At 40.8% G+C, this 16,492-nt stretch overlaps 1 protein-coding gene across 1 annotated transcript in view; it reads left to right on the top strand.

Annotated features, from left to right (window-relative positions):
* rock2a (rho-associated, coiled-coil containing protein kinase 2a) overlaps positions 1-16,492 on the top strand; it is a 51,613-nt gene that overhangs the window by 14,171 nt on the left and 20,950 nt on the right. Inside the window, exons 2-10 of the mRNA XM_036132850.1 lie at positions 7,185-7,266; positions 7,372-7,472; positions 10,358-10,495; positions 10,597-10,857; positions 12,435-12,579; positions 12,655-12,793; positions 12,888-12,979; positions 13,083-13,242; positions 13,340-13,394. Coding sequence (XP_035988743.1) covers positions 7,185-7,266; positions 7,372-7,472; positions 10,358-10,495; positions 10,597-10,857; positions 12,435-12,579; positions 12,655-12,793; positions 12,888-12,979; positions 13,083-13,242; positions 13,340-13,394 — 1,173 coding nt within the window. The remainder of the gene's footprint in view (positions 1-7,184; positions 7,267-7,371; positions 7,473-10,357; positions 10,496-10,596; positions 10,858-12,434; positions 12,580-12,654; positions 12,794-12,887; positions 12,980-13,082; positions 13,243-13,339; positions 13,395-16,492) is intronic.

The raw sequence follows: 16,492 nt of genomic DNA, 5'->3' as shown, positions 1-16,492 counted from the left end.
ATTTGAACAGGTAAATAAATTTTTTTGCCAATGGAATGAGAGTATTTTGACCCCTAAAATAATATAATTAGACATCCAGCACTCGAAATAAGATGATGGAGATGAGTTGTTCCCATTTTAAGTGCAGAAATCTTATTCCATTGGCAAATCTTCTTATTTACCTACTCAAATCAAGGACATATACACTCATTTTAAGAACATTTTACTTATCTTAAGTTCTGCTTTTGCAGTGCAGACAGAATGTAAGGTTATGTAGGCAGTTCCTGGACAGGCTAAATGAAACGTTTCTGCCCTCCTAGAGGCTCCAAGGACACAACATGTATCTAAGGACTACAAAAGTACATTTTTGCATGATATGTCCCCGTTAAGTTTGCTGTATTTAAATGTAGCTATAAAAAAAAAATGTGTGCCTGAATCATGTGGATTGCTGCTGCATGCGTCTCCTCCTCTGGTCGTGGTATCACCCACACATTTCAGGTTGCATAATGTATCGTTAGCATAGATTACTCTGGTCAGTGGAAGCAGTTTTGGGCACGCTGCAGGAACTTTCACATTGTCGCCGTCTCTCTGGCACCTTTCTCGGTATGTTTCATAATAATAAGGCCCGGGTGCCAAAAAAAAGTGAAGGGCACAGGAGCATGGGACGGAAATCTGTCAGAGGCATGAATAAGACATGCTCTTGTTATTCCCCACGGGGGACGTTAACTGCGCTATTTGCGAGGCCCAGGATTCCTGCTCTCGTGTCCGTGCCGGAGAGTTTATTGGCCCTGCCTGGCACCGTGCCCTGGCTCTGCACCGTCTGCCGTTTATCTGCGGGACTATTTTTAAGATTGCTGGAATTTAATCAAAACATTAACTTTCTCTTCGATCCTTTTAAAGCCCAGAGCAGGGGTTCTGCTTGTTTTCCCCCCATCGTTGTTCCACATGCCTGATGAGACGAGTACAAGGGGACGCGAAGCGGCTGTCATCCAATGCTGACGGTGCATGGTTGGGATGTTTGATTTTTTTCTCTTTTAGCTTTAATAACGTTGCATTCCCGACATGCATTATCTGCATTATTCTCTACAGGGTGGTGGAGAGCGGAAGCAGGCAATGTCAACGTTAATATTAAGACCAGAACGTGCAGAAAAAGGAGCTCCTATTAGATTCCTGCCTGCCTCTTCTTTGTAGTTTTCTTTTTTTTGTTGTTGTTTTGGAGCTGCTAAGCAACAGGCCATAACCAGCTAGCTGGATGGACGGTATAACAAAAGATAAGCACCCATCTGAAAGATGCACACACTCTCGCTCTGATAAGATATATATACTCCTCTATTAGCTCGGGGGAGATACTAAGGCCGGGTTGTTAACATGCCTTCCGTGAGATTTGCGACTCTGTGCTGAAAGAGCTTGCTGCCTACGTTTTAATTACCCGTATCAACAGTAATTTGTTCGGGACCTTGTGCTGTGGATAAGTAGATGGCTTTCCTGAGCACAGACTGGGGTTTTTGTGCTTGGCATTTTATTGCAGGATACGGACTGAAAAAGGTGGCGGATCATATGGCTTTAATTAGGATTTGAGATTTGCGGCCCGAGTTACTTCTCACCTCTCTTTTTTTTTTTCTTTTTTTTTTTTTTTCCCCAGACGTTAAGCTTGGAGCATACAGACCCAGACAGACTTGTTGGTACTATTCCACGATAAAAGAAAACAAACGCGACGATCACCCCAAAAAAACCCAAAAAACTACACGTCCCTTCAGGAGCACCCAGCTTCGATCTGGGGGAATACAAAGCTGCTTCTGGCCTTGAAGAGATGTGTGTCGTCTCTCCGGTCTCTCCTCCTAGTGGGGACGTCTCTGGAAGACGTCTACAGGAAGAGTCCTGGTCAGAGGCTCGAACCCGCTCAGCTGACTCCTTCCAATGCAGAGGAGCTTCACCTTTACCGAGGCGTCTCCTAGATCACTGAGCCGTTCTCCTTTTCTCTAATGCTTAGCTCAGCGGTGGTTCATTTGCGCTGCTCCATCCAGGATCTCCCTCTTTTGGTAATAAAGGCGTCGTAGGCAAGGGTTGGAACTAGTGTTGCGCCGATGCCATTTTTTTGGCCCCGATACCTGGCTGTGCAGTATTGGCCGATACGGATACCATCTGTTTGAAACTGATGTGTGTATGTATATATGAAGAACTGCATACTACTTAGGGTAGTAGAACTTTTTATTGCCTACCTGGAATGGGTGACAATAGTTGAATAAACGTTTAGGTCTCAAAGGCCAAAATGGTGCAACATTTGTAAAATTATAACATGTGTAATAGTAGTGCAACAGTAAGATAGTAAGATTACATTAATAATTGAATAATCTCTTTTAAACCCTGAGTTTTGGCTCTCAAATGCCCAATTAGTGCAACTTTCATGAACTTATATAACATGTATAACACTAGTCGGGAGAGAGAAGGCTGCGTTCAAGTGACATACAAACATCAAAATGGTATCGGTGCCCTATTTGATGGTACTCGCCGATACCACCACTTTAGTGCTGGATTAGGGCCCCATCCCATACTGGTATCGGTATCGGTGCAACACTAGTTGGAACGTAGCCGTGCCTGTAAATCAAGAGCTTTGCTTTGTTAGAAACTTCTGTTCTCTTGGATCCAGCGTCATGTGAGCTCATCTTCTCACTGTACTGTAGGCTGACTCCAAAAAGCTCGCGCCCAACAACTTCTGGAGCGTTATGTGTTGTTTTGGCTTTCTGTTCCACTAATATAAACCTTTTCCTTAAGATGCACAAGCTTGAATTTGGTCGATTTTAACAAATCATTCATAATTTTACCAATCTTTTTTGTTTTTTTTCTTCTTACTCTGGTCTCCAGCTGATCAATGATCTGAGTGGGATAAATCCAGATGCTGTCAGGGAGATTTATTAAAGTTTAAGTTGTTGAATCGGCTCCACTCCTCCCCAGACGCTAGCCAGTTATTTAATATTTATAAATAGACACGTTTGACTCCGAAGCGATGAAATGTTCCCCCCGGAGCCTCGTAGGTGTTTTCCAGCAGCGCAGATCAGAGGCGGCCGTGTGCGGTCGCTTTCAAGTGTCCCCCGCAGCAGATTAATTACAACCACTGACATCTTTGTTAATCCTGAGATTTTACAGAAAACGGTTGTCTCCTCTTCTCCCTCTTCTTGGATTAAACTCATTTGTAATGCATTTTTTTTATTTTCTCACTTTACTGGAACGGCAAACAACACGGCATCTATCAGTGCAACGGTGCGTAGAGCTAGATGTTATGTTTTATGCAGAAAACATGAGCATCATTTATTTTCTTCCCGTGCAGCAAACTGATTTGGACCTGCTCTCTAGAGCTGCTGAAGTTAGGTCTCCAAACAAAGATGTTTACAATTTATATTTTCCACAATGAAACTGGTTTCTTAAAGAGCTCGCGTGCATGCCGAATCAAAACTGTTTATATAAGCCGGATCCTAAGTGCTTCAGTAGAAGGGAACTGGACTTCTCATGTTTCGCCTGTCGTCCAAAAGGCTTTTTTCAGTTCTGAACATGGTTGGAAGTAACAGGCTTATAAATTGCAGTCAGAACAATCACACTAATAGGACCGTTCAAGTCGATAATGGGGCAATTAGGACACATGAGTCACCGATCCCATCCATTATTCAGCTCGGCGTTTGTGCCGTCGTTGCTCGACGATCCAAACACGTCCAGCCCGCATCGACTTGTTTTGATCACGTGTCCCAAGGTGTAAATTGCTCAAAAACCGCCAGGAAGGACAAGCCGAAGCTGCAGATTTCATCTTTCTAACACCTGCCTCCCCCGGTGTGGCAGCTACAGGCGGCAGCTGCTGCCTTTGTTTTACTGTGAGCTGAATTAGTTAGAGAAGTTTGTAGCTTGTGGATTATGGGCTGTTAATGGCTCATAAAAATCTTACATTAGCTGATGGGCAGCTAGTGACAGAGAACTCGCATGTACTTAAAATAAAAGCCGCTTCAAAGAGCTTTCGTTTTTAACCCTCTGTGCTTTTTGGTGGTTGCAATATCCCTGCTTCACAGAGCATCCGAGAGGCTTGCTTCTGAAACTTGGTGTTTTAAACACAGCCGATTTTAAAATGCTAATTTTGTTTTAAAACGGTACATAGCGTAAAACTCCATCCCAATACTCAATCTCGTTTAATCATGGTAAAGCGGCCCACTGAGCGCTAAAAGTCCAGCGATTAAATATAAATTGCACATCATGCAAACGTAAAGGTTGATTGAAGTTGAAGTTTCTCATGAATGCAGAAGCAATCCACTTTTAAAACCGTTCTGTAAATAGTTCATTTTGTTCTAAACAGCAGAAGTCTGGGGTCTAAATAAACTTCCTTGTGCCCGATTCACCAAAAGAAAGGGAGGCTTGTTACTTCTGAGAGCTCAACTTACCCCCGCAGCTGTCCGGTCGGGCAAAAAGTTGCACAATCCTGGATAAATAACGACTAAAAGTGTCCTCAGGTGGAGGTTCATAAAATAAAACATAAAAAAAAACCCACAGGCTGATAGATTCATCTGTTATTTTTGCTTTTTATACGCTGCAAAAACTAAGAGTAAACTTGAGCGAAGCAACCCCAAAGAAGTGCTTTGAAGGAACATTTTGTACTTGACCTTCAGATCAGATTGTTGCCGAACTCAGAAAGATGAAGAGCATCAAAGGAAAGCCGGCGGTTCCCTCGCAAACAGGAAGAGGAGGACTTTTTTTCCGCTCTCGGTTTTGACGTTTTTCGACGCGCGCCGCATCCGAGCTGCTCATCACCGCTCAGCTGATGGAGGGGAAGTTGGCCCGTTCACCCCATGACCTAAGAAAAACCATTTTCTTAGGCAGGCATTTTCACAAGACGCCACTTTATCCGTGGCTAATTTCTGTTGGCAAACGGGTCCAGATCATACACCCATAATACAGTTTTTTTCCCTCCTTTTTCCTTTTTTTTAGCTGCAGCCGAATTGTGCCGCTTCAGAGGAAATGACTTGCAGGCAGAGATCAGCTTCATGACACAGTGAGATTATCTGAGGGCCCCGGGGTGGGGTGGATCGTTTCCTGTATTGCCCACGCTCATTGGGAGATCCTCGCGCATGCATGCATGTTTGTGCGCGCCGACTCTTGGTAACTTCCCTGTGGTGCGCGCGCGTGTGTGTGTGTTTTTGTCCTTAAATAGCAGTTTAGTGTGAGGTAAGTCCTTTAATGGGGAAGTGATGCTGAGATGAGGAAACTGAGAGCGCAGCTTGGCTCACCGCTGGCCAACTCCAGCCGAGCAGAGAGCGAAGGAGAGAGCAGGAAGAGTGAGATAAGACGGGGAGAGAAAGATGAGGAAACTGTATCAAAGGAAGTTAGAGTTAAAGAGGGTTTGTCCTACAAAGCCAAAGCATTTCCAGCACGGGGGCAGATTTTTGGTCCCGGTCGACTCGAAGCCTCAAACTGGGCCATTCAGGAAGGCACGGCTGCCAGGAGTTGATAGATGGCTTCCTTATTATTACACAATGTGGCGATTAGAGACTAACATCACTCTTGTTTAATAGCGTCCTCAGATTACCCCCGGCTTCAGCGGCAGCACGGTTGCAAACCTCACTCTTGCATGAAGTGGCTGCACTAAATTACAGAAGTGACAATGCCGTCAATCCCAGAGATTTTTACCTGGAGACTGAACATTTTTAAGCCCTGCCTGCGTAGACACGCATCTTTCTCCTGCTCCTTCTCTGTTTTTACTCTGAAAATTCAAACTACAGCTGCTCCAGTTTGTGGACTTACTTACTGATCTCTGGTTGTCCGGCTGATAATGAACCTAAAACTCATGGGTAAAGATTTCAAGGTGTCTTTAAAATGTTGTTCTTTCTTTTATTTCCATCTAGCTAAGGATTAGCTTCCTCTGTCCTTCCCCGATCCTGCGAACAGGACAACCAGCTTGTTGTTTTCTCTCTTTTTATATAAACTCTTTTAAAAAGGCTTTTTAAGGTGAGATGAGGGGATGGATCTTGATGAACTGACAATCATCACGTTAAAGCACTGAGGAAATCAGACTCTTGCTGAAGCTGCTTTTAGACAAGAACTCACCAAAACACCAAGCCTTAAAAAATGGGTGATTTTAAAAATTAGATTTTTAATTAAATCAATGGTGCAATGCCATTTGCCACCGCTGGTGTTGATTCTTTAAACTCCCTTTTTGCCCGTAGTACTCCACTTAGTCTCCAGCAGCGTTCCCCAGTGTTGGGGCCAACACAGAGGAAGCGTTTCTGTTTTGATTTGACCACTTGTTTTTAATCACTATCCTGCTGAAACGGCCAGTGAAAGCCCGTTTTCATTTTTCTGGGAGAAGCTATCAGAGTTTTAAACAAAATGTACTGCCATTTTAAATGTTTCAGGTAAAACATTTGAAACGTTTTGTTTGAAAAATAAGTATTTATCATTTCTAAGTTAAAACCGGTCAAGAGGACTGAGACATCTTGACGTTTTAGGCCTATAACGAGTAAGAACGCTGTTAAAAGTATCAGTTTTTCTAATCAAATAATCAAAGCTCTGTGCTGCGCTGAGGGGACTCATCTCACCCAGATTGGACTGTTTTTCATAAAAGCTTATGACCAGACAAACGTGCTCATCAATCGAAGACGGGCCGAAGCAGACAGACGGAGGAATTAGTCACCTCCTCTCCCTCAGCCTTCGGCGAGGCGTTTTTTCTCTCTGCGTGCAGCTTCTGTTTGGGTGTGAGGCGCTTCGTGGTAGAAGCTGCTCACTTTTATACAGACCATCACTGGAGCTGAACTGTTTTGGTTTTTGCTCAGAGACGAGAACACAGAGAGTAAACTCTGCTCGGGGACGGCGGTCGCCGACGGGTGGCCCGAGCCGTTGCTCAGGATGTGGTGCGCTGCAGGTGTTATGAAGGTTCCCACACATTTAGGATGAAAAGAGCCCAGAAGTGATTGGTCATGTTTCGCACTTCGCAGCATGACGTTACTTCATGTTTTCTGGTTTTTGTTATGTAACCACTCAGCTGCTCACGTCTCCATCGAGGCTGGTGAGTCACCGGCTATTTGGTTTAAAACTGTCAGGAGGAGGAAAAATGGAGAAGAAACTCACTGTTAACTGTTTCAAAATATGTTCTGCCTTCTTTCTTTTTTTTTTTTTTACTTGTTGCTATTAGCTGCTGTGCTGCCAGGCTGATTGTTGCCAATATGTTTTTTCAGGACTCCATAAACGCGCTGGTCTTGGATCTGGACTACCCGGCACTACGCAAGAACAAGAACATCGAAACGTTCTTGAACAGATGTGAGTATTTATTTATTTTCTTTTTACATTTCCTTGGTGTAAATCTCCAACTGAACGTTCTAATTTGAAGATTTGATCTAAACCCTCTGTAAACTTTCAATTCAGATGAGAACGTTATCGGGGAGCTTCGAAATCTTCAGATGAAGTCTGAAGACTTTGAAAAGGTTAAAATCATCGGTCGAGGGGCGTTCGGTGAAGTACAGTTGGTGAGTATTGATCCGCTGAACACCTGGACTACAATAATCACAACATAAATAAAAGTCAGGCTTTAACCAGGTGGTGTCTACCACAAGGCTCAGGCTTCAGGATCCAGTGTCATGTACGGGAGTATTCTCTTTTTCCTCTGTACCTATTCTTCTGCCCTGGTCTATGCGGGCAGGCACAGAACAATAGAAACGTTTAAATATAGTTCCCACACGTCTAAACGGAAGTGATCCCCGACCATAAACCGCCATGTTGGTAGGCAAACGCGGCGCGAGGCAACCACAACCATCATGGCTTCCAGGCAAACCAGAAGAAAGTACATAGATACTCTTGACCAATGTGCAAGAGAACGATACAGCCACAAAATCGCCGCTGTCGGGATTGACCCGTATGAGGTAGATGTGGATAAATGTCAGATGTCTCAGACAAACTGGCTCCGGTATCTTACTATGACGAGCTAATTGTTTAGTGAACACTTTGAATGGCTACACTATGGGGGAGCATCATGGCCTGAAATCTTTGGACGACTACAGTCGGTATTTAACGACTTTGTAGTAGACGTCCTGAACCGTTGATGTGAATCACAAAGGTTCTGGTGACTGACACAGTAAGTAATTACAGTAACATACACGTACATATTTGCAGATACAGGCTACATTAGCTAAGCTAATATGGCTAATGCTGCAGTACATATCACTGATATTTCTCTAAGTATAGTAGACTCATTGTGTCTATATAAGCTCGGGGCTAGAACCCAGCACATTGTTGTGAGGTGACATTGTGAACCACTAAACCATCATGATGCCAGTAGCACATTATCAACACTGATGACTAGAACATTCTGAAGCGTGCCGATGCAACTAAAGCTCAATTTTACAATGAACAGTAGGGGAGTACGCAGGCAGAGCCAGTGTTTAGTACAGCGTACCAAAGTTAATCACAGCAGAGACGTATTAAATCCTGAACAGATATATTTACTCCAGATAGTTACTGGAGTAAAAGTGTTGGCAGCAGATTCTTGTTTTCTATGATTGATCCTTGTGTCCTTGGTATTTTCTGATTTTTGGATGTAGTGAAAACTGAGCTTTACCGAACCGTCTGCCTGTATGAAACATCCCTTTACCCAACATTAACTAACCGTTGCAAGCTTTAAAAACATAAAATAAACTACACAGCTGTTTTTAAAAGCGATTCTACCTAACAACATGGCCCGGATATCTGACGTCGCATGAGAACTATGAGTAGAAATGTCCTGAAGCATCGCAGCAATCCGGTTAGAAAAAAAAGAGAATTTGATCGTTTCTCTGGATAGGTTCTTCTTTGTTGAAATGTTTCCTCTCTTCTCCAAGAGACTCCTTCAGTCTGTAGAGTTGTAGTTAAACTCAGCCATGTAAGCAGGGCCTTTGCATGGTGGATTAACAAGTTTAAGTGTAACAATCAAAACTGGTCACAACACAGAAGAGCAACATGATCTTTCTGCGGTCTACGCTCATCTGGAGGCCAGTGGTCACTGTTTCAGGGTTAAAGATGTTCTCATCCTGGACAGAAAGGAACGTTGGTTTGAGAGGAATAAAGGAACGGTGTCTGTGAAGAGAAACCAGTTGTTAAACAAGGATGTAGGCCTCCAGGTCCAGATAATAAGGAAAATCCATAAACTATGAACAAAAAGTATGAGATTCAAACCAATGATTAGGATTGATATAAAACCATGTTTTTGTCTAAATTAAGGTGATTTTGCAGTTATTTTTTTCCAGATCATATAGCCAGTAGCACTTACAACTAATCAAAAAATGTACAACCAATCCATGTGGTCGGTATCTGTGATCGACACTCATGGTGAGTGGTCGGTATCAGAATTGGCAGCATTAAACCTGATCTGGGGACCACTAATTAGAATATTAAATCAGACTAATAAAAAAATTTTATTGCAGAAATGTGGAAACCTAATCCTTGCACTGTAGAATATGTGCACCGTATACAGGACTGTCTCAGAAAATTAGAATATTGTGATAAAGTTCTTTATTTTCTGTAATGCTATTAAAAAACATGAAATGTCATACATTCTGGATTCATTACAAATCAACTGAAATATCGCAAGCTTTTTATTGTTTTTCGAGTTAATTAGACGATTCAAGTGGTTAGCTGAATAGCCTACTAGTATACTTTTTCACGATATTCTAATATTTTGAGATAGGATATTTGGGTTTCTTAAGATGTAAGCCATAATCAGCGATATTAAAACAATAAAAGGCTTGCGATATTTCAGTTGATTTGTAATGAATCCAGAATGTATGACATTTCATGTTTTTTAATTGCATTACAGAAAATAAAGAACTTTATCACAATATTCTAATTTTTCTGAGACAGTCCTGTAGTTACAGACCAGAAGCAGCGTGGATTTGGTGTCTTTTCACTCAGAGGAGTTCCCAAATGAAATTCTGAATTTACATTCAAAAGGACTTTGGACCACAGAGCAACACTGTTGGGGGGGGGGCATTCACAGCCCTTTGAACTTCAGTTTCTGTTTGAACGAGGTCTGTAGCCCAAAAACATGTTTTCTTTCCTTTAGACATGAAATACACTTACCAGTGTTCACAAACTGTGCTTTAAAGAACCTGCAGACATTACAGGAGGCTCCAACTTTTATGCCTTTGAAATAGATCTGATCTAAGTTGGTCCACCTGTTGGCATAACAGTGTCACAACACCACACTCCTTGCAAACATTGCTTTGTGATTTTTTTTTTTTTACCCACCAAGCCTCAAGACGTCTACTCAAACAGGTCAACTTGAATGTTTTGTCCTCAGAAATTTACAATTATTATGCAGACATTTATTTCAAATGTGCAGAATGCCTAGTTTGAGGTTCTTCTAATTGTGACGGTTCAGGTCCGACACAAACCCTCACGGAAAGTCTACGCCATGAAGCTGCTGAGCAAGTTTGAGATGATCAAGCGCTCTGACTCTGCGTTCTTCTGGGAAGAAAGAGACATCATGGCCTTCGCCAACAGTCCCTGGGTTGTACAGGTGCGAAATGTTCACAATATTGACTCCGTAACAAAGATTTTTTTTAAAGCTCATAGGAGTTTTTGTTTTTTCTGGATCTGTTTGACCCTTTTGCTGTTTAGTTGTGCTGTGCCTTCCAAGATGAGCACTACCTCTACATGGTGATGGAGTACATGCCGGGAGGGGACCTGGTCAACCTCACCAGCACCTACGACATGCCGGAGAAATGGGCCAAGTTCTACGCGGCGGAGGTGGTGATGGCTCTGGACTCCATCCACTCCATGGGCTTCATCCACCGTGACGTCAAACCAGACAACATGCTGCTGGACAGGCTGGGACACCTGAAGCTGGCCGACTTCGGCACCTGCATGAAGATGGACTCTGTGAGTCAGACGGCTGCTTACAAAGCATGACGCCTCCTTCACCGACGCCTTTCTGTTCCTCAAGCCACACGAGTCAGAGATCCAGAGATACTGTTTAAGATGACTTTGCAATAAAATCAAAAGCAGGTCTCATTTGGCAACACTGCAAAAACAAAACTAAAAATAAGTAAAATTTTCTTGAAAAGAGTGTATTTGTCCTTGATTTCAACAGGAAAATAAGATTATCTGCCAATGGAAAGAGTAATTTTACCCCTAAAATCAGATCATTAGATATAATGCACTTCAAATAAGTTGATGGAGATGAGTTCTTCCTATTTTAAGTGCAAAAATCTTATTCAATTGGCAGATTATCTTATCTACCTACTGAAATAAAATACAAATACACTAATTTCAAGAAAATTTTAACTTATTTTTAGTTTAGTTTAGTCTGTTTTTGCAGTGAAGTAAACAGGCAGAAATTGGATTAGTGTTTTTATTTATGACATGTTCAATTCTTAAATGGCAAAAATCAATGGATCGCAAATAGAAAAGCTGAAACACTTCATAGTCATCTTTAAGAAAACTAGACAATTTGAAAGCTTTATTAAAGCCGCGAGGACAGAGAAAGGAACCTAGTGATCACTGATGTGGTCAAAACACAGGACCTCTATCAACTAATGTCTTCAATTGCATCTAAATGAATTGGTAAATCATTCAATTCAATTATGTATTTCAATCATTTAAAGAGTGCTCCTATAGATTCAAAACAGTTTTATTTTTCAAGCATTGATTTCTCCCAATTTTGATGACTATGGCTAACAACTAGTTATAATCCAAAATACAGTTTCTGAAACAAACACTTATACAAATATTTTTCAGTGGAGAAATGTCAGTCTGCTGGTGATGATCATGTTCGTGTACTGGCCAGGGATTGGCATTTGTCGTTTATTGTTGTCCTGAAAAACTATTTTGATTTATGGTGACAATGATAAATTTCTATTAATAATGTCTGACGACGCCAAAAACAGACGGTATTGTAGGGATTGTTTGTTTTACTATTTTCTCCGCAATTCGATCCACGAAAACATCAATAAATTCCAAAATATTATTGAGTGCTTTTACTGTGTGTTGTTTAGAGATTAAAAAAAACTCACGTCTCATTACTTACCGTGCCTTGCAAAAATATTCACCCCCTTGGCTTTAAACTATGCCGTTTCAATGTTTTAACCTGTTATTTAAAATAATAAGTGAGAAATTTACTGCAAAATCAACCTAAATCATTCTCATTTGTCACCCGGGATGGAAGTAACGTTCCCTATAAACAATCGGTCCTCTCCGTCAACGGCGTCTTTATCGAGGTTTTCTCCTGTCAAACCTAGAGGTACGGTCCAGAACGACTTTGGTTCAGAGCGTAGTCCCTGTTTACTTCCTTGTTCGTCAGCCAATCATATTAGAGTTCCCAGGGTTCCCAAAGCATTTGGTATTTTACTTAAAAGATGAAAATCCGAAGGTGTCGACAAATATCTGTCAGCTGTCTGATTTAGTTCCCATTCCCAGTTCTGTTTACGCTAACAGTTGTTTTTGGATGCGTGTTGCAGACGGGGATGGTCCACTGCGACACAGCTGTCGGCACCCCAGACTACATCTCTCCAGAGGTGCTGAAGTCTCAGGGCGGAGATGGGTATTACGGGAGGGAATGCGACTGGTGGTCCGTAGGCGTCTTCATTTTCGAAATGCTTGTGGGTGAGTAATCCTTTTCGTCAACTCATTCATATTTTATAAAGGAAGTCTGTTTCATTATCAATCACTCTGTTTCAGGCGACACGCCGTTCTATGCCGACTCTTTGGTGGGAACTTACAGTAAGATCATGGACCACAAGAACTCCCTTAACTTTCCTGATGATGTGGAGATCTCCAAAGATGCCAAGAGTATAATCTGTGCCTTCCTGACTGACAGGTAGGGAACTATCCGTCCTCTGTGCTTCATGATGTAAAATACGTACCAAGATTTAACGTCATGTTTTTGATGTTTTTTTTTTTTGTTTTTTTAGGGACGTGCGGTTGGGCAGAAACGGAGTGGAGGAAATCAAGCGCCACCCATTCTTCAAGAACGACCAGTGGACGTTTGACACCATCAGGGATAGTAAATGTTACAAGCCTTGTTCTGCTGCACACAGAAGTCCAATGGATAAATGTACTTTTCCAACAGTTTCATGTATTTTTTCCTCTCCCTTCTCTCTGATCAGCTGTCGCCCCTGTGGTCCCGGAGCTGAGCAGCGACATAGACACCAGTAATTTTGACGAGATCGAAGATGACAAAGGCGACGTCGAAACATTCCCCACACCTAAGGCTTTCGTCGGAAATCAGCTGCCATTTGTTGGCTTCACCTACTTCAAAGAGGACCAGTAAATCCTCCTCGTTCTCTCCCCGTTGTCTCTAATTGTTTTAGAAACCTGCCTCCAGTTTTGACCGCATGTGATTCTGGTTCTTTTCTCCTCTCAGGTTATTAAGCTCTGCCAACAATTCCTCAGTGGCTAATGATACTTCCAAAGGAGAGGTAAATACGTGCAAACACTCGGTGACTTTAACTTTGATAAAAAGGGTTTGAAATCGTATGTTTTTTAACAGGCCTTAAAACGAAAAGACAAATTATTAGTAGGCTTTTAGTTTTTAACATGTCCAGAAGCGGCCTAAAAATATTTTGGGTGCAACACTGATAGCCTGTTTATGATGCTTGGGGCTCCATTACCTCGTCAGCAGAGCCACAGGCTGTTTGCATCCATGTCACGCTGCATTGATGCAGTATTTTATGCAAAAAGAGGCCCAACCTAGTTCTGCTTGTATTCACTGTACAGTACATGGTTATACTCTTAACTAGACAGATATTTATGTATTAAAAATCCTTTAAATGATCTGAATTAGTATTTTAATTTAATGAGCAATGCATTTTTGGGTTTTCACTTGTCATAAACATTAATTGTTCAAGTCAACTGAAATTCACATTATGCTCTAATTAATCTGTAGGATGGGAGTTAAACTTTTTAGATTGAATTACGTAAATAAATCAAAGTTTTCATATTTGAATCAGATATACCTGTATAACAATTTCTACAGTGGTTTTTAGATTCATTGAATAAAACATTTAAATCACAATGAATCTCAGTAGGGGATTTCTTTCTATTATCCCATAATTTATTTGCACTTAGTTAGAATTTCAGTGTTATTTGTTGGGTTTGTTAAGTAAAGCTTAAGCGGCTTTCAGTCTGAGATAATCTCAGTCCTCTCAGTCCTGAGAAACTGCAGCAAAGCAGTTGGTTTAAGATCGGACTCATTTAATCACTAAGTTTATTAAAAACAGCTGAAAGAAGGTGATCGCAATAAAATCTAGTTTTATTTTACCATTAAGAGCAGTTTAAAGTACAACTGACTTTTTTGTGGCACTTTAATTAAACAGAACTTGCTGCAAAACAATGATTAGACAAGAGTAATAAAATACATCATTAGACAATTAAGCCACTTGGTGAAAAATCCATGGAATCAAATTAGACTAAGTGGTAAAATTAAGTTGTAAGATGTGGTAATAAATTAAATAATATATTTATATAAAAACATAAAAGGTAAAATTGTTTAGAAGCTTTGAGTGGGTCTTTATATCGGAAGATGAGCAATTTCACAAAGCAGAAGTAGTGACTGCAGAGGAATGGTCACTTGTTTCTGTTAGATCTTGAACATTTAAAACCATTTGGTTATTGGACCTCCATGGTTAATAAAATACGTGAGGTAGAAGGGTGAGCAGATAACACGTGGTCAGACCTTTCAGAACCTTAAAACCATAAAAATCAATCCTGTAACCGACAGGAAGCCAGCCAACGAAGGCTAATGCTCATTTACCCCTTACTGAGGTTGAATTAATGGGTAATTAATGATGATCAAAACTTTATTTCAGTAACATTAGGTTTAAAATAATCAAATTACTTTTTTGCACTTTATTATTTGACAAGTTGATTGCACCCAAAAGGAAAAGCATAATAAACATTGTCATGTTATTGACATAGAAATAGCATCTGTTTATGTTGCAACCCTTAATCCAGCTTTTAGGTCATATATATAAATGGTAATGGCCAATGAAAGTTTTCTGGGACTGTCTAGTGACACCAAATAATTTTTATTAGTATCTCACATACAGGTATGTGCCTTCGAGTCATGTGCGGTGGTTACTTCCTCATATTTCAGACATCAGAGTTCACCATTACCGGCACAGATCTCAGTCACTGCTGGTTTTAGTGATTACCTGTCTATACCCACCTATACAGCCCTAAACAGCAGGCAGGCCACCGGTCCTCTAGGGATCAAAGTGCAGCCTTTATCTTGCATGTCCAAATGCATATATCCATTTGGTGCCATAAAAACATTACATGGACTTTTAAAAGGAACCATGACCAGCAAAAATAAACAGTTTGTTAGAAAGTTTTATTGGTTTCCCCCTGCATGTAGTGTGACGGCTTTGACATTTTATTAACGTAGCCTTTTACATGAGATTAATAACATGAGAATGGAAAATCCACTCCCATTTATGGAGTTAATCTTCTGTAATTATTTGCTGCGTATATAAGAGTATCACAGGACACAATTCCAGTCAAAGCGTTTAGCAAACTTCCCCATTTGTTAGATTTGTGATGGTAAGACGGAACAAGCTTTTTCTCTGGCTAGCCTCCCAAACAACCAGTTGGCATGTAAATAACGTCTAATGGTTGTTATGGAGGTTTGATGAGCCACAGATGCAACTCTTTGCTTCTGCTCTCCAACTGTGAGTTTTACAGGTCTTGCCTTCATCACCATTCGCTTCATCGTGTGTGATGATGAGACGAATTATGGGTCCTTGCCCAGCCGTGTTTGTCACGTTTCCTGGTTTTTCTCCAACTTTTATGAATTGCCAATTGTAAAAATGAGCAAGAAGCTATTTTCTTTTAGGCCTTTTCTGGTTTATAAACATCAAGATGCATCGGCCTAATTTTAATGGCATGTTCCCCCGTCTTTTTCAGTTTTGAAGACTAGCACAGAGCAAGGGTCTTCCCTGTTATATTTATAAACCGTTAACAACTGAGGTAAACAGGAGGTATTGGATTATTAATCAGAATATCCTACAAACTCATCATCTTTAAAGATAATAGTATAGTAAAGTATTTATAGCCTGTAAGAATACTACATGTACACTGCAAAAACGGATCTAAAAATAAGTAATATGTTCTTAAAATTTTTGTTTTTGTCCTAGATTTAAACAGGTAAATAATATTATCTGCCAATGGAATGAGTATTTTGACCCCTGAAATAAGATAATTAGACATCCTGCACTTGAAATAAGATGGAGATGAGTTGTTCCTATTTTAAGTGCAAAAGTCTTATTCCATTGGCAGATCTTCTTATTAACCTGCTCAAATCAAGGACAGATTTAAAAAAAATATTACTAATTTTTAGTTCCGTTTTTGCAGTGTATAGATTAAAAAGGCATCAGTTTCTTATTTGTTTGGTGGAATTGCTACGAGTAGCAGTAGTGTGACATTATGCTTTAACAATAATAAGTATTTTTACTTGTAAGTATGGAGGATCAGATTGCTGGTTGTATGGAGGAGGACAAGCTTTTCCTTTTTCTGTAGG

The sequence above is a fragment of the Fundulus heteroclitus genome, unplaced genomic scaffold (assembly GCF_011125445.2).
Source record: "Fundulus heteroclitus isolate FHET01 unplaced genomic scaffold, MU-UCD_Fhet_4.1 scaffold_55, whole genome shotgun sequence".
Classification (NCBI taxonomy): domain Eukaryota; kingdom Metazoa; phylum Chordata; class Actinopteri; order Cyprinodontiformes; family Fundulidae; genus Fundulus; species Fundulus heteroclitus.
This window is presented reverse-complemented; position numbering and strand designations above follow the sequence as displayed.